Source organism: Oculina patagonica, chromosome 8 (assembly GCF_052425735.1).
Source record: "Oculina patagonica isolate OP01 chromosome 8, crgOcupat, whole genome shotgun sequence".
Taxonomy (NCBI): Eukaryota; Metazoa; Cnidaria; class Anthozoa; order Scleractinia; family Oculinidae; genus Oculina; species Oculina patagonica.
The window spans coordinates 30,664,151-30,689,549 of record NC_135765.1 but is presented as its reverse complement, the minus strand read 5'-3'; the positions used below and the strand labels follow the sequence as shown (position 1 = coordinate 30,689,549).

The 25,399-nt window shown below is 37.7% G+C and overlaps 2 protein-coding genes across 2 annotated transcripts; one reads left to right on the top strand and one right to left on the bottom strand.

The window, feature by feature from the left end:
- Nucleotides 1-1,353: 1,353 nt before the first annotated feature.
- LOC144664469 (intraflagellar transport protein 80 homolog) lies at nucleotides 1,354-20,350 on the top strand. The gene is made up of 25 exons (XM_078525617.1): nucleotides 1,354-1,650; nucleotides 3,103-3,160; nucleotides 3,501-3,552; nucleotides 3,874-3,985; nucleotides 4,647-4,757; nucleotides 5,470-5,538; nucleotides 5,834-5,943; nucleotides 7,283-7,372; nucleotides 8,166-8,247; nucleotides 9,020-9,075; nucleotides 10,363-10,487; nucleotides 10,634-10,725; nucleotides 10,816-10,897; nucleotides 11,195-11,269; nucleotides 11,679-11,727; nucleotides 12,785-12,899; nucleotides 13,558-13,619; nucleotides 13,911-14,046; nucleotides 14,691-14,838; nucleotides 14,957-15,043; nucleotides 15,646-15,730; nucleotides 15,992-16,081; nucleotides 17,160-17,332; nucleotides 18,911-19,034; nucleotides 19,203-20,350. The coding sequence occupies exons 1-25, from the start codon at nucleotides 1,614-1,616 to the stop codon at nucleotides 19,293-19,295; spliced, it is 2,313 nt and encodes a 770-aa protein (XP_078381743.1). The 5' UTR covers nucleotides 1,354-1,613; the 3' UTR covers nucleotides 19,296-20,350.
- A 131-nt stretch (nucleotides 20,351-20,481) lies between these two features.
- On the bottom strand, nucleotides 20,482-25,356 carry LOC144664482 (uncharacterized protein CXorf58-like). The gene is made up of 9 exons (XM_078525641.1): nucleotides 25,202-25,356; nucleotides 25,012-25,111; nucleotides 24,805-24,899; nucleotides 24,143-24,254; nucleotides 23,640-23,771; nucleotides 22,950-23,025; nucleotides 22,322-22,478; nucleotides 22,109-22,220; nucleotides 20,482-20,972 (listed from the first exon to the last, which is right to left on the bottom strand). The coding sequence occupies exons 1-9, from the start codon at nucleotides 25,237-25,239 to the stop codon at nucleotides 20,820-20,822; spliced, it is 975 nt and encodes a 324-aa protein (XP_078381767.1). The 5' UTR covers nucleotides 25,240-25,356; the 3' UTR covers nucleotides 20,482-20,819.
- Nucleotides 25,357-25,399: the final 43 nt, after the last annotated feature.

Below are 25,399 nucleotides of genomic sequence, written 5' to 3'. Positions count from 1 at the left end.
ACTCCTAAATGGAAAATTTGTATAAAACCGTATACTTTATTACACCAGCAGTTCCTTTCATACTATTCAGTTAAACACGACCCAAAATCTGAGGATCGAGAAATGCATAATTACATATCTTGAATTGTATTTGGAAATATTGCCCCAGATCCACACCATTTTGCTGAGTTGTTTAGCCTATTCAGATCTTGCGTACGATTGTACGAAAATTTCCCTTAAAAAATTAAAAATAAAGAAAAATATAAGGTAACATTTGTTTTCAAACTGCTCATTACATCTTTTAAACTCTCACGTCTTTCTTCAACCTAAATTATCAGTTAACGCTTTTTAATCATTGTTTATCAAAAGTTTCCCAGCATATTATAAAAAGCTGGACAAATTTCACTTCATGTATTAAAACTACGGGCGAAAAATAAGCAAACGAACAAGATAAATGAACAGACAAACGTACCTGGCATGATTATCGATCGACGTTTAAACTTGAACGGCCACATTCCAGCACCATGATTATTCCACGAAGTTTGCCGAGTAAATTCTTCGGTCGCTAGCCTCAGAAATGAAAAGAACAAGAAACTGACTAACTGTTTAGCCAAGTACCCGCAAATACATTCAAAGTTTTTGGTCTGAAGCTCAGGTCAGTTCTCTCAGAAAAAAACAGTTCATTGCGCAAATCGACCCGAAATGAAACATTACCATTTCCCCGCCAATATCATTTCTTGTGGTTCTGTAGTAAGAGCAGCTACAGCTTTAGAGTTACTTTTCCTTGGGTCTGCTAAGAAACGAAGTGAAAGGCTTCGGCATTTAATTTAGTGTTCAAAATTTTAGCCATTTTCTTCTTTCACACTCACGTAGAAGAAGCCGAATATCTAATTCAAACTGGGCGCCAACTATTTTAATGCACGCCCTCGACTAAAGACGGTATCTGATTGGTTTACGTCATCAAACGCCGCACGGGATTTCAGTGTGTTGCTGTTCATTGGCTCAGTATGCTAATAAATTTTTTTGTTTACGGTAAAAAATACATAAAATTGTTCTCTCTGTGGGCACATATCTAGAACCGGTAGACACGGTTTACACTGCAACTTTTGGGCAACTTTTATCTTTCGAGCAACTTTTTGCAATTTCTAGACCGATGATTTCCGAAGATTGTCCAAGTCTGAAGTAAAACCTTTTCGAGTATTTTTCGAGCTTTTCCGAACTTTGCCGAAGACTTCCGAGGCCGTTCAGACTCTTTTTTTGAGAGTATGAGAAGACCCTGGGGACGAGGTTGAATTAATGTTTCGGTTGAATGTCGGTTGAATTCGTTCTCAGTCTTTTACGAGTCTCAGTGCCAGGTTACTCAGAACAATTTCTTGAGCGGCAAAAACTTCCACTGGAGAAGGATCGACGATTTTCACGTAAAAACATTGAAAACTTCATTTCTTTCATCTCATGCAGTGACTTGAAGAACTATGTTACCTTTCTGAATGGATAAAGTTTTTCCCTAAAGCGCTGTTTTGCTGAAATGTGCGAGTTTTAACGTATATTTATCGAAGTTGTTTACCTTGGTCACGAGTCGTCAAGGAAAGAAGTCATTTGCATCTGGGTTTGAAGACGGCTGAAAAACATCAAATATGAGGTTCAAAACTCACATGCTGAAAGAATCCAAACGTATCCTTTTTATTTCTTTTGTATTTTGCTGTTGGCAGGTAAAGTTAATTGCAACTAGAGCTCATATGACAGCCTTTACATTGGGAGTGTATTGAGATTAAAAAAAAAATATTTAAGTTACAAGGTTACCTTTAGCTGATTTTCAGAGATATAAAATGTTGAGCTTTATGTAAGCTTATTCAACTTAATTTTTTGTCACAAATTTGAGTTTATGTGGAGAATCAATCGCCATGAGTGTTTCGATTTTAAGCTTAAGCGATTAATTTTGGAAGTAAGCTTAAGCTTATTGAAAATATGGATGTACATTTTTAATAACAGATTAAGTAAGTACTGCATTTTACGCCTAGCTTTCTATATATAAGCTTATATTTAAAATTATTACCATAAAAAGAGATTAGGTGAAGGTAATGCTGCATGGAATTTATATTAGTTAGCTTATATAAAATTAAAAGCTCTGTGTATTAACAGACTGACAAACTAAACCTAGAGCTTGTTAAGGTTTATTTATAACATCCGCTGTGATTGGCTAACAGTTGGTGTCAGATTTCCCTGTAATGCCCACGGGGATTATGAGCAATGTTAATGTTTGACCACCAGGCAAATGTCAGCAACAGCAGCAAAAAGAGCCATGTAATAAACTTCTTATTGACTCTCACTAGCCCAGGAGCATACTGAGAGAATAGGAACCTTCAAATTTGACTACGAGATCAAGTACAAGTACGACTTTGGAATTGCGACACAATTGTATCCCTCAAACTATAACGCATAAATAAATGTTAGGGAAAGAGAGGTGTGATAAGTGATTATAGGAGGCACACAAATTTGGTTTGAAAACTCGTACTCATACTCAATCTTGTACTCGTAGTCCAATCTGAAGGTCGCTAGTATCACCCTCAGCCATTCTTGTATAGACATTGCTTCTCTTGGTCTGACATACTAGGAAGTCCTTTGGTGATATTTTCCCAGTAAAAAGCAGTCGTTAACCTGTTTTGTGTGCAGTTCTAGCAGTTTGTTAACACACAGTTAATAGAAATAAGGGGGTGGGGGGCAGGGGGGTCTGCACCTCCCACTTTCTGTGTCTCTAACTCCCACTTACCTGTACTATACCTTTTTCTCCCACTTCCTACCCCTTTTCATAGTAGTTCCCTCCTCTTTGTCCCTTTCCTTTTGCAAAATATAACTATATGTTGCAGATTTTTTTCAATTTCTCCCAGTACGTAGTACCATGGGAATCCCAATTCCCGCCCTTTCTTCTCCCGCCTCCCACCCCTTTTCTCCCAGGCTCCTGCCCTCCTGTCTCCCTCCACTAATAACTAGAAGACATTTTTTAAAAATTTAATGTAATAAACTAATATGTAATTCAACACTATAGCTTTATCAAGGGCATGATCAGAATTGCAAAATAATAAGACATTTGTAGTGTTGTAACATTCTTGACTTGTGCCAACACAGATAAAGACCTAGTAAGTTGTGTTGGCTGGACCACTGCTGATGAGCTGTATTCTAGTGGGTGAGTAATGTTTGTATTTCTTAACAGAGTCAACTTTACTTTCATTCTGGTGTCTGTAACAAGCTCTCTGGTCCCATGTTAAGAAAATTTGTTTTTATAATGTATCTTTAAAAGGTTGGTAAAAATTGTTAGTGTTTGAGCTGAGTGGCGACATGAGGCTGAAGCTCATCCCTACATGAAGTGCCTAGGAGAATTTCTACTCCTCCCTGGATGGGATGCTAGTCCGCCGCAGGGTTACTCCCCCAGCATTAACTTCAGCAGTACCCATTTATAAATCATTTACAACTGAAAAGTAATATTACTTTCTTTTTGACTGTAATATTTTTTTTTCATGCAACAGTGATGATCATAGTGTATTGAAGTGGAATTTGTTATCAGACGAAACCACGCAGGTAAAGATATTAATCATTACTAGTAATAGTTTGCATCTGATTTCATGTACATGCATCTCTGATGAATCAATCCAGCTGTTGAACTTGGTGTTTTAAGTGAAGTTTATTTGCCTTTTCAGTGCTTTCAATAATTATAATAAGCATTGATGGCCGACAAAAATTATCAGGTACATCACTCACTTTGTTCAGGAAAGTCAGCTACTTTTTCCCCTAAATTGAAGTAATTATAAAATAATGATTCCTCCCAGAGTCAGTTACTTTTCTTAAGCCAGCTGCCTACTTCAAATTTTATTGAACTCTAAACCTTTTAATAAATGACAGGTCATTAAGTTGCCTGCAGAACTCTTTCCAACTGACATCCACTGGTTTCCACGTGGTGCTGGAGGCAAGAAACAGAGCCAGTCTGAACTGTTTGTAGTTACTTCTACTGATGGTAAGCTAACTCAATATCATTAATAATTATTAGATTTTGTATTGCATGACTTATCGACCACCTAAGACAAGGGATTTCATTAGGAGACACTGTATGACCTAGTTGCCTCAAGCTGCCACATCTGAGACTGCCGTTTCTGTTTTCAACAGAATTTAGGTTCCTATATATCTAAAAGCCACCTGCAACTGTAAAAAGTAAAGTCTGTCTCCAACCCATATGAGGCCCATACAGCCGGAGCTTATCCCGGTTTCCGTAGCATTAAGCAACTAGGAGTATTGCTACTCCCCCCTGGATGGGATGCTAGTCCATCGCAGGGTTACTCCCCCAGCAGTAAATTCGCCGGTACCCATTTATACACCTGGGTGGAGAGAGGCACTGTGAGACTAAAGTGTCTTGCCCAAGAACACAACACAACGCCCCAGCCAGGCCTTGAACCCGGGCCGTTCGACTCGGAGTCGAGCGCGCTAACCATTAGGCCACAGCGCCTCCCACCTGCAACTGTACACTTCAACAATCGTGTTAACCATCCGTTATACATGTATGCATAACCATCCAATTGTACCCTAGTCACTTATGCTGCAGAAATTAACTGTACATGTACTTCTCACCTGAAACTGACAACAATCAGGACAGATCTTACTTTGCGTTACATTTCCTACAGGTAAATTCCACTTGATTTCTCGGAATGGTCGTGTTGAGAAGTCTGTTGAGGCCCACAGAGGTGCTGTGCTCTCTGGAAGATGGAGCTTTGATGGTTCTGCCATGGTTACAGGTTTGTAAGGTTTCTTTTTGGCTGTGTTCACACTTGGTGCCTGAGCAGGGTGCCCGAGTACGGTTCTCGCTCGCCCGGGGGGGGGGGGGATCCTATATGAAATGGACGGGGATGCTTGTTGGAAAATTTGAAAAGAACCCCTAAAAGAGACCAATCTGTGTGTGGCTCCAGCTTTTCTTGACCCCTAAAAGATACCAAAAAACTAAGAATAGAATTTATATTTGTATATTTCTTCGTGTGTAACCCTAAACGAAACCATTATGGCTAAAAATATTGGTGTTTTGCCCGGAACACCCTAAGCGAGACCAAAAGTCCGAAATTTACACCCCTAAGCGAGACGACGAGCATCCCCGTCACTTTCATATGCGAGTCACCCCCCGGGCTCGCTCGGCACTAATGTGAACACAGTATTTCTTCAAGTACCCATGCCATGATCAGGGCATGGTGTCTGTGCCCGAGTACAGTTGTACATGGTCAAGACCAGGTTCTTAAGAGGCACTAGGTACTTTGGTTTTCTGTGTGTGAACATGATGCTACTTTTTGCCAGTGCTCAGGTACTGGTCCTCGGGCACTAAGTGTGAACACAGCCTTTGTGTGTTGTAGCCGTCTGAACTGTTTATACCCCGCCTGGATTTGTGATCATAGGCCTGCAAATCCATACACAGTCAAACCTGTCACGTGCATGTTTAAACTAGTCTTTGTTTTTCACCAGTTGGTGAAGATGGCCAAGTGAAGATCTGGTCTAGAAGCGGCATGCTAAGGTCAACATTGGTTCAAACAGGTTTGTATATAAATAATTTGCACTTTATTATACATTACCCACCATTTTAAATAATTCTTTCACTTAAATAATCAAACCTAACAACTTCATCGATACTCTATCACCCCAAGATAGGTTATTGGAAATTTATTGCTTGAGGGACTGATTAGGTTTAAGTTTGTAAACACCGGCCAGGGTCAGGATTTAATCCCCAATTTCCTGAACTATCAACTTCTCTATTGTAAGCAATTTTCATTTCCCCTTGAGGTGAGAAACTAGGATTCCACGGTAACTTTTTATTCTGTGGTGTTCACAGGTACCCCAGTGTATTCTGTAGCTTGGAGTCCTGACTCGGACCACATCCTACACACAAGTGGAAAGCAGCTGGTTATTAAACCTTTACAAGCCGCTGCTAAGCCAGTCCAGGTATCATGTGGACATATACATGTATTTGTACAATCATTAAGGCATCATGAAATCAATGCAAATTTCAAACATTTGCATTAATTTAAGTCATGTTAATTTTTGTTAACGTTAATTTCTGCACCGTTAATTATGTGGAGGGTTAATTTCCATGACGTTAATTTCCATTATTTTGGTCCCAATTTCTTGTTACAGTCCAGACGTTCTTGACTCCAAGGAAAAAGCATTATATAATTTTATTTGCCACTATCATTGATGCGTATACTGTGAAGAACGCTCAAAGTGGGAAAAGTACCACGAACATTGTTTTCGTTTAAGATTATAGGCCTACAAGTGTTGAAATAAACTTGTTCCTGATTTGCGCGTCGCAATAATTTCCTTCATTTTGAAATGTTACCCCTCTTTCGTGTTAAATTCCTTTATTGAGAAGTAATTTTTCCTTCAATTTGCGTTAATTTCAAATACCTTAATTAAGACAAGAGTTAATTTCCTATAATAAGGTAATAAGTACAGGGACCACAGAGGGGTTTATTTGCTATAATAAGGTAGTTAAAATTATCATTCAAAGAGATGTTGAGAGTACAAGTCACGTTACAGCATCAAACTACAGATTATGTTAAGACAATAAAGTTAAAAAGAGGAGTATTAGTTTTATTTTATCAAGTAAGTATTTTAAGTTTGGGAGAATGGATGGACAGGATGCAAGTAAGATCTTAATTTAAACAAAGATGAAGTGTTCAACTCAATTAGCATTGTTTTATTTAATATTGTGTTAATAAACTTTGCATCTAGTGTTTAGTATCTAGTACAAGTTCTGACCAGGCTTTTAGCCAGGTGAGATTCCTATGGATGGCCACTTTTCAGAGAATTAATTAATATGAATAACTGTAGGCAAATGAAAGATCATTGCAGTAATGTACTCAACTTAAGAAGTTGAGAAAATCAAGCCTGAAAAAAAATTTTTTTTTCAGGCTTGCTTTTCTCAACTTCTTAAGTTGAGTACATTACTGCGATGATCTTTCATTTTCTTAAAATGTATATCCGCAGTACAATATATGAATTTCATATACTCATTTTATATGAATAACTGTATAGTATACAGAGTTTTTTTTAGCAAATTTGGAAATCTTTAGATACCTTTGCACTCATAACTGCAGAAAAACACCTTGTATGCTTCTCAGGCCCTGACCTATGAGAACAAACTTAAGTCAGGCCTTATAATAATTTTGGACTCCCACTTTTTTAATCCTGGCTAAAAGCCTGGTTTTGACTATTGCAAGAATTGTTTGCTACGCATTGTGTCGATTCTATTTTCAATTGTTCTCGTGTATATTCTCTACAGTGGAAGGCTCATGAAGGAATTGTGTTAAAAGTGGACTGGAACCCTATCAACAATCTTATAATCTCTGGTGGAGAAGACTGCAAATATAAGGTATTGTGCATGCATGCATGTTACTATTGCATTTTTTCCAAAATAATGGACAGTTGTTTCATAATTTAAATATTCAGTTTGCAAGCTTAGGGTGGCCTTAAAAAATGTGGAATGTTAGAAAATTACCCCAAATTAATCCTAACTAAAAGACAGAATGGCGGAAAATAACCACAAATCCTAATTTAGAGAATTCAAAAAAAATAATAATACTTACATGTATAGCCCTGGAAGACAAAGAAAATAAAATTCTTTTGATCGTTCGAGTAGAAATTGAAGCTTACTCACTCCAACAATATTGAAAGTCTGCTATTCTGCTGTTCCATCATTCAGACTGATTATATAGTAAATGGAATCCAACCCTCCAAGTTAATTTCTTTCCTTTGTGGCCATTTGGCCACCAACTGCTCAAGTTGCGTCGCCAGTCAAACATTTTAGTCGCCAAATTCAGCTCATACTTTCAATCCTTCTTCTCAATTTTAGTCGCCAGGATGGCGAACTAGTTTCCAATTTAGTCGCCAGCTCCAAAATTTTAGTCGCCATGGCAACTAAAATGGTCTTAACTTGGAGGGTTGGAATCTCCAAAGGAAATACATAAGGTCAATGAACTTACATGTAATACAACTGGAGTAAAACCTGTCATGGACTAGCAACCCATCCAGGGTAGTATAAGTACTCCAAGTTATTTCATAATTAAGCAGTCGACAACTCAATGAACCATAATAGGTGTATGGCTCCACTGATCAATGGACTGCAACAGACTTTAACCTTTCATATATCTCACATATCATGGCAGGTGTGGGACAGTTATGGCCGTGTGCTGTACTCAAGCATGTTACATGAATATCCCATCACTAGCATTTCATGGGCCCCTGATGGTGAGCAACATTTAGTTAGAATTCTGTTAAAATTATATAGATACAATTATCACTGAAAGGAGTACCAGTTACCTATATAGTAATAATAATAATAAGAAGAAGAACTTTATTAAGTGTCTGGTCTTCTAGCTAGCCTTCAGCTTACTATTCGGGAGACTGTTTAAATTAAAATATAATATAAGTATAAAAACGATTCTGGTCTACCTGTGTGACCTGTGTGACTTGACTCTGTCAGTTACTTGCCCGGGGGGGGGGGGGGGGTACTATACGGGGAGGCTCCGCCCGAAAGGGGTGCCTTTTTCAGGCTTCAGGTATATAAAGGGGTAGGGATTTCACGAGTTTAAGTATATGAAAGGGTATGAAAGTCTGTCATTTGGCTATTTAAAATGGCCTTTAAATTGAATATTTCGAACAGACGCAATTTATGGCTGTATTATTTTAATTATTAAGCGCTACATAAAAATGACAAGAAAACTTCCTATTTTAAGTCCACGCTATGTCTCTTAGGTATATGAAAGGGGTACCTTTTTTCAGTTTAAGGTATACGAAAGGGGTTCAATTTCTGTCAAAATGGTATATAAAAGGTAAGGGGTTAGAACTTGGGGCGGAGCCTCCCCGTATTAAACTTTTATGAGTACCCCCCCCCCCCCCTCTGGGGTTACTTGTGGCTGGTTTCTTAAATTAGGTGGCATTTTGTAAACTGTTTGAAGTCTTTGACTTTCTTTTTCTTCAAGCAATCTGTTGTGTACTACTGTGTATGATCTTGTTTTAGGTGAACTGTTTGCTGTTGGCTCTTTCAATACTTTGAGGCTGTGTGACAAAACTGGGGTAAAGATTTGTTTGTATAAAATATGTGTATCATCAGGACTTAATTATTGATTGATTAATAAAGTGATAGATGGAAGTGAGGGTGGGAAGACGGACGGATGGACGGATGGAACAAATGAATATATGAACAAATGAATAAACATAAAGCAAGAAAGTTGTAGTTCTAATCATGTGTAACTCTGTCCAGTTGCTTGGGTATAGCCTTACATAAAAAGCTCTTGCATTCAAAATGCTTTTCACTACCTTACATTGAATCTCAGAGAGGAATTTATGTTTTCAACTGAAGGTTATAACATTTAGATACTTTGACCAAATATTATATCAATAATATATTATTATTATTAAAACTTTTAACCGTACCCAAATTCGCAAGTAGCCAATCAGACGCGCGATCGACTGTCCTGATATCCAACGATATCAAGTCACTGACCTGATATGCCACAAGTAAAGTAGTGTTGACGTACGATGAATTGAAAAGAGGTTTTACCAATAAAGCAGAATCTTGTAATTTAAGATTAGCTAGTGAAGATGTAAAAACTTTCCCGCCAAAACTAATTTTGAGCCCGCTCGCCAACTATGCGATGTTTGCCGACGAGTACTGAATCATTCAGACTGAAACAATAGAGTCGGAGTTCCCAAATTTTTCGCTAAATTCTGAATCTGGGTACAGTAAATACCTATACGCTTTGGTGGCATATCAGGCTCGTTTGGTCTCGCCATGGGTATTTTGGCTCGACTACGTCTTGCCAAAATACAAACTATGGCTCAACCAAACTCGACTGATATGCCGCTGAAGCGCATATCAGTCGAGGGGATCGCTCTTTTCATGTGGCCGCCCCTAAATTATGGAACGATCTTCCAAGTGAAATAAGAAACATGCCATCTCTGCAAAGTTTTAAGAAAGCCATCAAGACCTTTTTATTTTTAAAAGCTTTTTAATTGTACATTTCTTTTTATAGTCATAATTATACATTTTAATCTTTTTTAGCTTGTGAATTTAAATTTTAAATTTTTAGTTTTTTTTTAACTATATTGTAATGCGCAATTGAAATTTTTTAAATTGATAATTGCGCAATATAAGTAAATTATTTATTTATTTATTTATTATTCTCCAAAGGTATAAAAATATTATCTTGGAAAATCCCGCTTTGGAAGCCAATGTGAACATGCAGTACCTGTAGAAAGTAGCAGTTTTTCTGTGCACAAGTAAAGCAACAAAATAATCTGATTCATGTGTGTGCTTTGTACACTTGACTCATGTTCTGTGTAATATTCTCTCTCTGCTAGTGGTCTTACACCTTGGAAAAACCCAATACTGGTTCAATATTCAACATTGCATGGTCCAGTGATGGCACTCAGCTTGCTGGGGCTTGTGGGAATGGTCAGGTTATCTTTGCTCATGTGATTGAAAGGCAAGTGTTGTTGTGAGGTGTTTTTAGTTGTTTGTGTAATAGGAATTTTTTCATTGACTAATTTAACTAATTTAAATGTCTTTCACTTATGAGTGACTTGTCTTTTTGTAACTCTGTATTTGAATGCAACATTCTGTCTTACGCAGGCGTCTTGAGTGGAAGAGCTTTGAAGTTACTGTAACAGATCGGAAGAGTATTGTCGTGAGAGATGTAATCAATGATGTCAAAGAATCATTGGGTAACTGCTTTCAATTATTTCAAACACAAAAAAGCTTTATAATAATGGTCGTCATTTGTTTATTGAGGCTGTATCATAATGTTCTTTCAGACTTCCGTGACCGTATTATCAAGACTTCACTGGCCTTCAACCATCTTGTGGTAGCGACAACGTCACAGTGTTATATTTACAGGTATGTAACTCTGTTTTGTAAGTAAAGTTATTTTCTAATCAGCTGAGTGGTGGCAATTTCATAACTCCACTGGCTTTAATCAGGGAAAGATTCATTTTATCAGAAGTACATAGTGACATACCGTATTTATTTGATTAAACGCTGCCCTCCAATAAACACCGCCGTCCAATAAATGCCCCCCCCCCCCAATAAACGCCGCCCTCCAATAAACGCCGCATTTTAGAGCAGAAATTAATATTAATAAATGCCGCCCTCGAATAAACGCCGCATGATGATACCATTTGTTTTTTTCCATAGTGTCAGAAACTGGAATACACCTATGATATTTGACCTCAAGAATGGAAATATTACCCTCATTGTCCAGACTGAAAAGTGAGTTTTATTTGTGAAGTAGTTTTGAATAGGTGCCTGATTAATATATATGTCATTTTGCTACTATACCCTGCACATCTCAATCTGAATTCAGAAATTACAAAAGGCAGTTCTGTAAGCCTGTATTTCCTCACTGATACATTGATTTAAGTAACATAAATATGACTAAAATCAAATTGATCTGTGGCTTGGTGTTTGACATACCTACAGTTAATGTAAAGTAGTCATTGAAAATAAGTACTATATTAAAATTTCCAAGGGGAATGCAAACTGCAGTAATCTTGAGTTATAAGCCAGAAGCAGTAAGTGTTTTGAATTATGATATTTAAAAAGAATTATTTTGTCAGAAATAGTTCAGTGTTAAGAAAAATCTTGAATTGGTTTACATTTTTTGGTTTCTATTCTTCAGGCATTTTCTTTTAGTTGATGACGCTGGTCTGCAAGTTTATTCCTATGAGGTTTGTATCTCAGTAATTGGCTGACTTTGATCATTGTACTTGACAGTTAGTGCTATTCATATTTACTTTTAATTAATTTCTTTTCTTTAATTTACCTCTTTGTCATATGAAAAAATAACATTTTGAGAAGAAAGCCCCACAGTGGCAGACCTCTCAAGTCTCACGATTTGTAGCTCAATCTCATGGTCTCACGATGAGACTAAAAAATCTCACGATAAACTGAGTCACGCGCTGTAAGGATAACAATTTTCATGTGTAATGTTATTTTTGGCTTACTGAGGCGATTGTCTTGTGCCAAGTTTGTTTAAGTCCGTAGTCAGTAAAGGTATTTCATTAGTTTCAACCCTCCAAGTTAAGACCATTTTAGTCGCCATGGCGACTAAAATTTTGGAGCTGGCGACTAAGTTTGAACCAAGGTCGCCAGCCTGGCGACTTAAATTGAGAGGAAGGATTGAAAGCATCAGCTTAATTTGGTGACTAAAATTTTTCACTGGCGACCAAAACTTGAGTAGTTGGTGGCCAAATGGCCACTAAGGAAAAAAATAAACTTGGAGGGTTGAGTTTGTGCGCTAGACACATTATCGAAAACCATAATATATAGAAGACACAAGCCGCGAAAATAACGTTAGTTTTTGTGCTGGTATAACAGGAAACAAACACTTTCTCTTGATAAGCACCTGGTCAGCCTGATTTTTAGTTATTTTTGTCAGTCAGTTGATCAATCTCCCGGATTTAACTGAAATCTCCCGATTTTTTGGTCTCGATCTCCAGATTTCTGGTTCTTTGAGGTTGAGAGGTCTGCAGTCGGTATTTGCTTGCATGAAGTCAGCACTAGCAAGTTTAGTTTTTCTCTTGCATAAACTACGATGAAAAGCAGAAACCCCCTTGAAATCTTTTTTAATTGTTTATATTTGGGTTTACAATTCTTACTGGCTAATTAGCATCTGATGTTGTCTCTCCATGCAATAAATTGATGTACAATCAACCACAGTTTGGTAGCCTTAACAATCAGCTTGTAGCAAGCAAATTGTTTTAATTGTTAATCATTTTTTCTCAGGGTCGTTTAACATGTGTTCCAAAGTATCAAGGATTAAGAACAGATATCTTGAATGAACAGACTTGCACACTGAGTAATGACACCCTTGCAATCAAGGATCGTAAAGATGAAAAAGGTACAGTTAAAATAAAACTGAGTGGAGTTGAATTGACCTAAAATTAAGAAAATTGTACAGTAACAAAGAGGAAGTCTCCGGATTACAAACAAAATGGGCACACTTTCCAATTACTTAGGCATAACATGTATCCTCCCCTATAATTGCTCAAATCGTGGGCCTGCTGATATGATTTATTTGATTTTGTGACTCAAAAAAAAGTGCTGTTCAGCCGTCTGGGACAAGTAGATTTTCTTGCCGGGCCAGTAACTTTTATGACATTTATCTAATGGACTTGTCACAGCCCAGGCAATCAAATTACCTGTTGACTAAATTATCAAAAAAGTAAACTACATGTACTTAGACAATCATGCAACTGCCTTGAGCAAGCAAAACTTGAGAGCTGCTTCTCTTGATCTGAAATCTCATTTCAACAGCCAATCAGATTTGACCGTGGTTTTGATGGGCTTTCAGTCTAGCCCAGAGATCTTGGTGCCAAACAAATGGATTACGGCCTCTGGGGGCGAGATTGCAAAAGGGCAAGCTAGAATTCAAGTTTTTCTCAAGCCCTGTATTTGAGAAAATTGTCATAATTTCGTAACAGTTTTGATCACTGCATCTCTTGTTTACAGAAAATACAAAGTTGTATTAAGCTAACACTATTGTTATTTTGTTCCAGTGATTCATTTGTTTGAGACTCAATCAGGAAAACCAGTGGGCGACAAACCAATTCAACATTCAGTAAGCTATTTTATGTTTTTATCCCTCAAGACTTTTATTAGCTTGGGTTAAACAGAATTCTCTTTGCAAGCTTAAATCATGTCTTTTACATTGTTATCTCCTATGTCAGTTTTTCATCAGCATGAAATTTTTTAGTTATGTAAATCTCAGATGTTTCTGAAGTGATAAAGAATTTTAAAAGCATGTTGTAAAGACAGACTTTTTTTTTTCTTGGGCTACCTCTGGCCATTTTTATTGTTTTCACTTTTCTCCTATTTATTTTTCTCATCTCGTTACTTTTTCTGTTTCTAGCTTGAAGTAATGGAGATTGCCCTGAGCCAGTGTGGTTCAACCAGCGACAGACAACTGGCTATTATCGACAAAAATAGAGATCTGTATCTTACACCAATCAAACACATTGGCCCTGCAGAGAGGCTGGTGAAACTTGGTAAGCTTAGATAACTTTTTTTACTTAATTTATATCAGTGACTAGATAATGTGAATCTTGGATGAATGATAAGATTGCTTTCTATCAGTTGGTTTAGTTGTTAAATTGTACAAAACAGGAAATTTAATTTAAAACTGAACCAATTAAATTAAACTCCTTTTATCACATCATGTACCCTCCCTAATTTTATGCCAATGTGCCAATGAAACAAACTGTTTTGTAAAATTAGAACTACATTATTTTATTTTTGTCAATTCATTTACCCTTAATTTTTGGCCTGGGAGTCATGGTGGACTAATGGTTACCACACAGGACTTGGGATCGAGTGGTCCTGGCTTGAGCACTGCATTGTGTTTTTGGGCATGACACTTTATTCAAGTCATAGTGCCTTTCTTCATCCAGGGGTATAAATAGGTACCAGCGAATTTAATGCTGGGGAGTAACCATGCGGTGGACTAGCATCCCATCCAGGGGGGAGTAGAAATACTCCTTATTGCAGCCTAATAATACTGACAGAAACCAGGATAAGCTCCAGCCTGATGGGCCACTAGGGTCCTATGCAGACTATTTTTTAACCATGCTTCTCTGCATTTCCAGTTACTAGTCCTTTGGTCTTATAAGTCGAGATTTGGTTTCTTTTCCAGGAACCATGGTAACTACAATGGCATGGAATGACAACACAAACATGCTGGCGGCATTCCAGGACGGCAGATTTATTGTGTGGTACTATCCCAGTGCAGTTTATGTGGATCAGGATATCTTGCCTAAAACACTTTTGGAGAAAGATTCCAGGTGAATACACATGAAGCAAAATCCCACAGACAAAGAATGCCTGTACCTTAAGAGATATTTAGTTTTGAATTTGCTGTATCTAGCATTTACAGTACTGTGATTTTTTTCCTGTTTTCAGTGATTTTGGAAAAAACTCTCAGATTGTCAGCTTCTTGGAAAACCATTGTACAATGAGAAGGGCTGATGGCTCACTGTGCAGCACAATGTAAGTGTTACACATAAAAAGCAGGTCTACATGTATACAAGGGGGTAAATAGGTTCACAGCTTGATAAATTTGGCTATAGAAAATGCACAGATTACGGAAGTCTGTGATAAATTGAGCAGATTCACATATTTCAGAAAGATGATGGATCATGGATCAAATGAGAATTTTGGCCAGGATTCTTCACTCTGCTGTCTTTATGTTCAGATCATGGATCCTTAACAAATTTCGGTTCAGTTAAGGTTAAAGTTAGATATAAAGTTCAGCTCTATGGCCAGCCTTGGTCATTTTTTTCCTTTTTCCTCCCTGAATATCATTTTTAGAAAGAGAACGATAAATTTGATTTTAACAAGACAATGAATTTCTGGATTATCTGTAATTTTGATTGTTTTATCAGCATACTATGAATTCAAATGTGTTTTGTAAAATTTACTAACAGCTGAAGATGGTCTTTAAGAAACTGAAACAAGTCATGATCATGTGTTTAGTGTTTTAAAATCAAATACCGATATGTCGAATTCTCTTTCTGAGCATTTCATCTCTATCAAAACTGTAAGTTGACATCACTTGCCTTATTGGTCTTTTATTTCTTCTCATTCGACAGAATTTCACCCTATCCTTCCATGCTTCACAAGTATGCCAGTGATTCCAAATGGAATGATGCAATTCGACTTTGTAGATTTGTAAAGGTAAAAACATACTTCATGATTCTTTGACATTTGAAAAGAGCTGTTATTGTGCAAAGTTTCAAAGCACCAGCAACACTTCTACTTATTTTCGTCTCTTTCTGCCAGTTAGCAGAACCTTGTTGTTGCCAAATGTTTGGACTTTTGGTTGCACCTATAACTGTTTCATCTCTTGTTCTTTCTACTACAAACTCCGGCAGTCTTGCAGTGTTTGTGTATCTCAAAGTGAAAATTGTATGAAAATGGCTATTCTTGTTTTTCCAGGACACTGTTTTGTGGGCATGTCTGGCCACCATGGCTGCCTATGCAAAGGATCTGAACACAGCTGAGACAGCTTATGCTGCTATAGATGAAGTATGTATTACAGCAAGGCCCCCAAAAGTGTGACCACTTTTAATTTATTCACATTCTTTCGTGCAGATTTAATCCAATCAGAAGTCAACTGCAAGCTATCTACGGCTTTTGATTGGATTAAATCTGCACGAAAGAATGTGAATAAATTAAAAGTGGTCACACTTTTGGGCGCCTTGCTGTAAGCCTTTTGTTGCATTCTATTGTGTTTCTGTCCAGTTAGGTTTTATTGTACACAACAACTCAAGGAATTGATCGACTTTTTTCAAACTGTATCAGTTATCTTTTTGTGGAAGTGGTAAATAAATATCATGGTTAATGCATGACAGGGAGTTTGAGTTAGATCATGATCAGTGTCTTCATATCTTGCGTTTTTTAAAAGGCACTTTTCTCTCACAGTGCCCCTCCACCACCATCTGGCCAAGTGGCTGTACAGCCAGAGGTTATCCCGCTTTTTTCGACTTTTTTGCTTGTTTACAAGTAAAGTGAAGGAGAATAGTAGTTATGTAGGGGAAAATGTGGAACCACATTCTTGTTAACTCTCAAGGGACTGTTTTAATTTCTCAAGGGATTACTTTCCGCTGTGGGTGATCACTTGCGATCTCGTGGAAAAAACGTGACTTGTCACATTTACAAACGTTATATAACAATTTTAAAAGTGACATGTCAGCTTTCTTATCTCAACGCACGTGTGCCTGAAAGGCGATCTATAAAAAGCGTCGCGCAAACAATGGATTGCGTTTAACTAACGCTAACACACGAATAGATAATCACTAGCACTTACATCGTTTAAAGATTACAAACGTGGTGGGGAGAGGCGGGTAGTGCTTACCAAAAATTCAAAATGCAATCACTCTGGCCAGGGCTCAAACTCTGTCTGCTTGATGGAGAGTTCAGCATGCTAATCGTTAAGCCATGGCCTCTTCCATGTGGTGAGTACCTGATACCAATTAATTGCTGACACACCTGACAAAACTGAGTGCTGGGGGAGGGTAACCTGCAATCAACTTGCATCCCATACAACCCAAACGTTTAGTAGTACAGTAGTGATATTAAAGGTATCAACATTTCTGATCGACAGGCTGACAAAGTCCAATATATCAACCACATCAAGGAGATTCCCACCAAGGAAGGAAGAAATGCTGCCATGGCTCTCTTCTGTCGGCAGACTCAAGAAGCAGAAACAATATTGCTGCAAGGTGGACTTATCTACCGGGCAATACAGATGAATATTGACCTCTTCAATTGGGACAGGTAAATAACATAACATTTTACAATTAAAAGATATGTTACGTACTTGTCTTTTACTACGTTGACTCAGCACTGCTGGTGCTGCAGGAACATTAGAATCCTGTGTTGACACTGCTCCCCTTATCAGTACAGCGCTCGCATTTGCTTTTCTTGTACCACGGAAATTAGTACTGACAAGTTTCGCGAATAACAAGTTTCATCAAAATGTGCCGAGCATAGAGACGCGTACTGTACTTTGACAATGGCTCACAGAAATCAGGCCGATGTCTTCGAACAAATTTCTCCCTAACAACAGGATCTGCAGGGAGAAGTGTGGCTAGAATTCATACAACTTTGATTATTATTCATTCAAAATATTTCTCCGTTTCTGATTGGCTTTCAGTCCTCGGTTAATTCCAGCTAACCGGCTAGCACTAAACAAATTTGGAAGAAGGTCCTATTATACGGCCATTGACGTCATTTAAATGACGTCAATTGTCCAATATCAAAAGTTAACCGATCGCAACCTCGTTCCCACGGCATTAACCGATCGCAACCTCGTTCCCACGTTACACGGCAACTGCTCTGATGCACAACGACTGGGAAAATGGCGAGATTTGTGCAGTTCGACGAGCAGAAAATCATCAAATTATTAGAAGACAAGGAGAAAAAAGCAACGAAGGCGAGTCCAACGATTTTCAAAGCGTATTTTCAAGAAAATAAAATTTCTGAACCATCCACAGTGGAGGACTTGGCGCAGTTGTACGAAAATTCTACGTCGACGTTAGCAAGAACAATGGAAACCTGTACTCGAAAAAGTCGCTTTGTGTCATCAGAATTGGCTTCACTAGACACTTCAAGCAACTGCTAAATATCGACATTATAAATGACAGGGAATTTTAATCTAGGTAACCGAGTTGTGAAGTTTAAATCAAATTTTAAAGCGAACGTTGTTGTGTATTTGTGTACTTTGCGTTCTGTGAAAACCATATTAAATTCATTTTCTGCATTTGGAGCCCTGGAAATATTTTAAATGAATAATAAAACAAGTATTTAATTCGGCTTTCGTATGATATGAAGAATTATGCAGATCGAGGAGGGTGTTATCCGCCGGATAACACGCTCCTCGATCTGCATAATTTTTCATATCATACTCAGCCTCATCCAATCATTGCAAATTATTGGGGGCACCAGCGACGCAATATCTTCCTTTTCTGCGAACTTTCCCACTTGACGTCATGTTGCCTCTCAGAATCTTGTCCACAACAATATGTCATCAGTCCACATGACGTGATATTTTGAACACACAATTTGAAGGACACTTTTGAGAGCAAAATAGTGCAACTTTCAGGCCTTTTGAAATTGCGAGTTTTTTCTCGAAATGGTTCAAACTTTGGAATCGTGTCTTAAACATGTCGAACTTTCGAAATATGCAAAAGTTGATTTTGCTTCGAATGCACTTTAAAGTTACTTCCAACAAATGCACAGTTTCAGAAGCAAGCTATTAATATGGCAAATAATTTAATATCACAATGACTAAGAAAAAAGTGGTATCAGTGTGGGGAATAGAGGAACTGACACTGTTTGTTAATCAATTTTCAGAGCTCTTGAACTTGCTGTTAAACACAAGACTCATGTAGACACAGTCCTGGCATACAGAACCAAACATCTGGAAAACTTTGACAGAAAGGAAACAAAACAACGATTTCTGCAGTATGCACAAGGGGTAAGACAAAATTTAAACAAAAAATAATAACAATTCCACTTTAGTTATAGCTGTAGTTAGGTTTTGAACTTCAGAGTTTGCATGTCATTGAAAGGCACAGTAATATATCAGTCATTCACTAATAATAAACATCAGTGTAATTCTTTTTGCACCATATTTTGCCTGTAGGTGGAGGTTGATTGGGAGAAAATCAATGCTAAGATCGACAATGAATTACAGAAAGAGGCAGCAAGACCAGGAGCAAAACCCTACAATGGATGACATGGCACTGTTTAGAAAACTCTTGTAACGGCTCTTGCATTTTCTTGATGCACCTCAAAAAATTTGTAAATATTTCAGAAGTTCTGTACAATCCTATGCAAGGTGAACATTGTTAGTGGGGAACCGAAACAAAGATACAGTCGAAGCTCTCTAAACGGACACTCGTAAGCGAACAGCTCTTTTTACGGCCGCCTTGCTTGAAACCCCGTTTTAACTTCCATACAAACTCTGTATTTTTACATTTTCGTAAGCGGCCCCGGACACTTTCAGAGATACGGCTTAGACGTAAGCGGCCAGCTCCAGACACTTTTTTCGAGTCCCGAGGGTGTCCACTTTTGAGAACTTCGACTGTATTTACTTGACAAAGTTGGAATGAGAATACATGTACGTTACTTACAGATAATACACTGAAGTATTGTCATTATGCAAAAGTAGTGCAACAAAATGTAAGTTGTTCGTCATTCGAAAAAAATTTAATGTTCTGCAGTTGTCTCAAATAGCACAGATACACTGACGAATGCCCATTCTTTGTGTATAGTACATAGTCTTCAGGCTTTTAAAACCTGCAGTCAAAGATGTTCAGTGTAGTTCAATGGCATCTAATGGCTCAATTCTCACAAGGTTGTGTAATACATATTTATTTGGTGAAGCCGTATGTAACGTGTTTTATAAAGTTCTAAGTGTCGAGCAAGACGTTGGTGCACACAAAAGTAGGTCAAAAATTTAATTTGTGTGACTTTGTTTCTTGCTCTATAATCCATGAAGGAAAATGCCAGCATGTTCACCTTTAGTCTTATGGACTGTTCCAGGCATTAAGCTAGCTGGGAAGCTGTGTAAAGATTGGCAAGCAAAAAAAGATGAGCTTTCCATTGTGCTTATCCCCAATTATCTGAACACCTAAAACAGTATAACAGTCTTATTGTAACTATGAAGTCCAACATGAAACCGTCTGAAGTGTAAAATATTCTTCTTTTTTCAAAAGCCCTTTCAGCATATAGTCATGTAGATTTACTGTCACTTGTAAATTACTGACAGAAAAAATAAACTAACACAAAAGAACACAAAGGTGTCTTTACTGTTTCTTTGTTATTATTTATAATAGTATTTATTAATTACTATAAATTTAATATTGTTGAAAGAATATCCTAGCAACAAAAAATTTCTATTAAGACTTCTTACTATTTACAGGCATTTTTTCCAAAAATCCATTTTCAACATTTGAATTTGTTAAAACTAGAGGTGCATTATTAAAAAATGTTTTGAACGCAAGCCACATTTTTGTGTATTAGTAACTGATGGCAAATAACAGTCACTATCAATTTTGATTCACTGTTTGTACCACAGCTACCATTGCTGACCAGTTTTTGAAAAGGTTATTGTAACACCTCTTTGTAGCCTCCATGTTTTATGGCAAATGATGCTTAGGGCTGGAAGCTAAGCCATTTCTTGACTTGACTGCACTTTTGGTCATTAGTGATTAAAAACACTTTTTTTCCAAAATTTAATTAATTGTTAGTAGAGTCTTCATGGTGATGTAATTCCTAATTCATCAAGGGATAAATTCTGTGTCCATTCGTATAGTTTATCAGCTTGATCTTCCCAGTCATCGTCCTCAAATATATCATCCTCAGGCTCTTGAACCATCGGTGTTACATGTATTCCTTGCCGGCTTTCAGTCTGCAAAACAGATTTAAATATCTAATAAGTTCAAGTACATTCAGCTTTAGAGCGGTTTTCACTTGAGTGTCGAAAGCAAATTGCGTTTGCTTTGGTTTTGCATAACTATGCTTAGTGATTGGCTTAAAAATCTCAGCCAATCAGAACTAAAACCAAAACCAATCGTGACTTGCTCGCACACGTTTTCCCGCGCTTCGTACCAGCTACATGTATTTGCTTTGTGTTTTGATTGGTTCCCTGGATTGTCTGTGTCCTTTGTGATTGGCCAGAGTAATTACTTTGGTTTTGGTTTTACGACACTCAATTGAAAACTGCTCTATCTGTCTTAACCAATCTTGTTTTTGTTATTACTTTTTTTGGAGGAGGAGGGGGGTACTTTAACCTCTGAACTTTAATGCTGAGGTTTCCTTTCAGTTTGAATGTAATTTTGTTTTAATTTTGACTTGGGAGGTGTGGTAGCCTAACGGTTAGTGTGCTGGAGAGCAGATCAAGCCCAGGCAGGGTTCACCGCGTTGTGTTCTCGGCTCTTATACTACCTACCTCTTTCTAAAGCACCCAATTCAGGGGGGAATAGAAACAGTCCTAGTCGCTAAATGCCATAGAGAGGGGGACATGGGGTGTTGCGGTGTTGCTCATTTTTTTATGCGGTGTTGCGGTGAATAAAATTAAATCTTGCTGTATTGCAGTGATCTCAAACCCTACGGTGTGCGATGTTTGTGTTTTTTAACCAACGGTGTTTGGTGAAACGAGACTATTAGCAGTGTTACTGTTACTGTTTCTCGCCTAACACTTGCAGAACTACATTTATCTCTGTTATCTTCATTAATCCGTCCTTGTATGTTGAATTTATAACAAAATACAGTCAAATTTTGTCTATTTAATCTTTAACCCAATTCTTATACGTTTTTATGGATAAGTCAACTCGATTATATTACGGTGACGGTGTTACATCAATTTTTTTTTACAGTGATGCGATGTTTATGTATTATTTTTGCGGTGTTCAGGGTCCCCCCATGTCCCCCTCCATAGAATCCAGGATAAGCTCTGCCTTGATTGGTCTATCAGGCCCAATGCAAACCTGTATGTACATATCATTGTGTAAGTCACTACATTATTATTGAGGATTCTGTACTTACTGGTTTTGGAGATTCCAATCCAAACATTTTTCTCATTTTTGCGACTCTCGCTTTAGCTTGGCGTGACCTCCTGGCTGGAGATGGGTTGTTTAAATCTGTTTGTGGCTTTCTCCTGATTGAGAAAAAAATTTAAAATATATAACATAGTTTGTATGACACCAATAATATTTAAATGTATTTTGTAACCAAAAATTTAAGAAATATTTGTCATACCTGTACATGGGTATAGCTCTTATACTGGCCACTTGAATTTCCTGAGTAGCTGGTCTTATGGCTAACAGATCTGGACATTCTTCCACAAGTCTAGAGGTTGTAACACCACATGCCACAAAACTGAAGATATCATGTACTATGTTCTGCCGTGGAATAGCTAGAATGAGAAGAGAAAATGACTATCAAAGCTGAGTTACAAAATACAGATTCCTCTTATTGCACCCTCAATTTCCCCCCTGCTCAAGCCATGTCCGAGATTCAACACCCCAAAACTCCTTACTGTTGCCAATAGTGTAGAGAGAACTGTGTTGTTCTCTCCCTTTTGATTGGTTGCAAGTCAACTTTGGAAAAAAAATTAAAACCAAGCAATAACCTAAAATGGAATGCTGTAGATCTAATGTTGTCAGTGTGGAATTTTAAAGGCCAAATCTTAGATGAGAAGAAACAGAGGAGGAATCTCTGCTTACGTATACAGGACTTACTGGGGACAAAATGAAAGATGCGAGGCCATGTTGTTCCAAAAAAGGTTCCCACACGTTAATTTTGTTTCTAATTAAAAGTGACAAAACAATTATCTGACAGATGACAATGAAATAAGAAATAATTTTAAGAGCATTAGTCAACATACCATCAAGAGTGAGTCTTCTCCATGTATTGGACTTCCCTCCAGTTTCTGCTGGACACTCATCTACATGGCTTAAATACTGTCAAGAAGAAAGACACCATGTCGAGGATAAGATGTACAGTAGTAATTTAAGTCACAATAGTAAAGCTGACTGAGTAAGAGAGCCATATGTGTAAGTCAGATAATATTTTGGCTTATGGTCTTGCTTCTTAGACAAAAGTACATAGTAGTGAACTGATGTGTGTATCTAGAGCATGCCATGATCCCATTGTTCCCCCAAAAAAATTCCTTTGTGTTTCCTTGTTCCCTAAAAGTGCTTTGTTAAATTTTGTGATCCCTAGAATATCAGAAACACAGCGTTAATTTAATGTTCCTGCATTGAATTTCCTAGCTTTATTTTCTTTTGTTCCCTTTCCCCTGAAACCCCTGGGAGGGGCTCACATTATTGCCCTAAGACTTTCAACTACATCTGAAGTAGGTGGCTGTCTTTGTGCTGCAATATAAAAAAGCTGAAAACATCTCTTCTTTATGCTCCAGGGATCCCGGAGCTGCATGAATTTTATGTCCACTGAGCTCTGACGGGTGAAGGTCTTTTCCAAAGCCCTGTTCCTGGAGTGATCCATTAAAAGCTATGCAACATGTAGACTATTAGTCCATAGTTTGAGATCAAGTTGCCATGGATCATTGCCATACCTGCATATAGTCTTTCATTGTTGTCACATCAATTTCATCTGTTATTCTGTCTTTTTCATGCTGACACATGTCTGCTATAAGCTGATCATAAAACTTCCGATTTCCCATCAGTCTCAATGAATCACTTGCTGCCTGAAAAACAACACCAGTACTGTTAAAATTTTGTGCATAATGTGCATATTTGTACACGTAACTTCAGGGACCCTGACTTACTGATGAAACTGTGTTTTCAATCTTTCCCCAGTGGGCAACGATAAATGTACATGTACAGATCTACTAAACACATTTGCCTATATAAAACATCTACAGGTAATAAATTGTTCTGACTTCTCTTGGTAAACATAGAATGATGCTTGAATTGAAAGCCTCAAAACTAATCTGAGCTACAAACAGGCCTGGATGTGTCTTGATGATTCTCAAATTTTAGAAATAATTTTATGCACTGTCATGGTACAAGGAGTTCTTTATGCAGGTAAAAAATAAGCAGGAAAATTCTCAATTACCTCAGATGCAGGTTTGATGACCTTTTTACCACAGTAATACTTGACACCTTGCCCTCCACTGTGAATGAAAATCTTGAACATAATGATGGGTGGAAATTCTGCTCCTCCAAATCTGCACAAGATAAACAAATAAAACATTAATTTTTTTTCATCTCTTCTGAAGAAATACATATTTTTGTATAACATGGGTGTACAATTAATTGCATGTATAGGGTTTCCCAGGGATGAGGGGTACATGTAGATCCCTAGGCTAGCCTGAAGAACAGGTTGGGAACAGAGGAGGACTTCATACATTTTTCCCAATATATCGGCAGGGTCAAACTATTGTTATGTAGTGACAAAAATATGTTCGGAAGTAGGAGACTTAAATCCAACAAAAATTACTGGGTTCATTTTCATGAGAAAGTAAAAAGTAATAATTTATTTGCCTTCACCCTACATTCTTGTACATGCACAATGAGAGTCTAGTCCAGTCACTGTGACCTGAGTGGCTGGTGGGGGTACGGGGGGGGGGGGGGTACATACATTTATTCTGCCATTCCTGGGAGGTCTATCCTCAGGAAGCTGTTTAAACTCTGGCTTCTACCGAACTTGAGCACATAATTCCCACAATAAACGTTTCTTTGTGCTGTGATTATCAGGTGCAAAGTTTATTCAATTACCTGAATCTGACTCTAGCCTGGATAACAGGATCCCGCAGAAGATCTGCTTCAAGAGGTGACACTTTTCTCAACACTTCATAGGTAAGGGAATGCTCCTAGAAACAACACATCAAACGTGAACTTGAGCAGACAAATCCCTGATAGTTTTTTGAAGTCACAAGAAGTTTAAAAGTGGATGCCAAAAAATGGAAGATATTGTAAACTTACCGCTGCACAAATGGCATATTTAAGCAACTTGAACATTTGCTTGTCACGATACGAACACCAAAACCGCTCAATCTTTCTTGCTGCTTCAATTCTAGTAATCCTGCAAAGAGATTCAATTCAAAATTTAAAACATCTTATGTAGCCCGTAAATATCTGTTTTTATTTTGTTCAATATGTACCAAAATCTTACCGTGAACCCGGAGGAGCTTCGTTAATATTTTGCCCCATATCTTGATAAAGAATCCACAAGTTCAACAATGAAAAATGTTCAATAGAGGCTTTAAAACTTCACACAGAAAAATCGCGGACAAAAATTTCAGGCCGCCATGTTGTTATTAACCCACAATGCAGCTGGTTGCTATGGAAGCGAACGACGGGCTCATGTCAG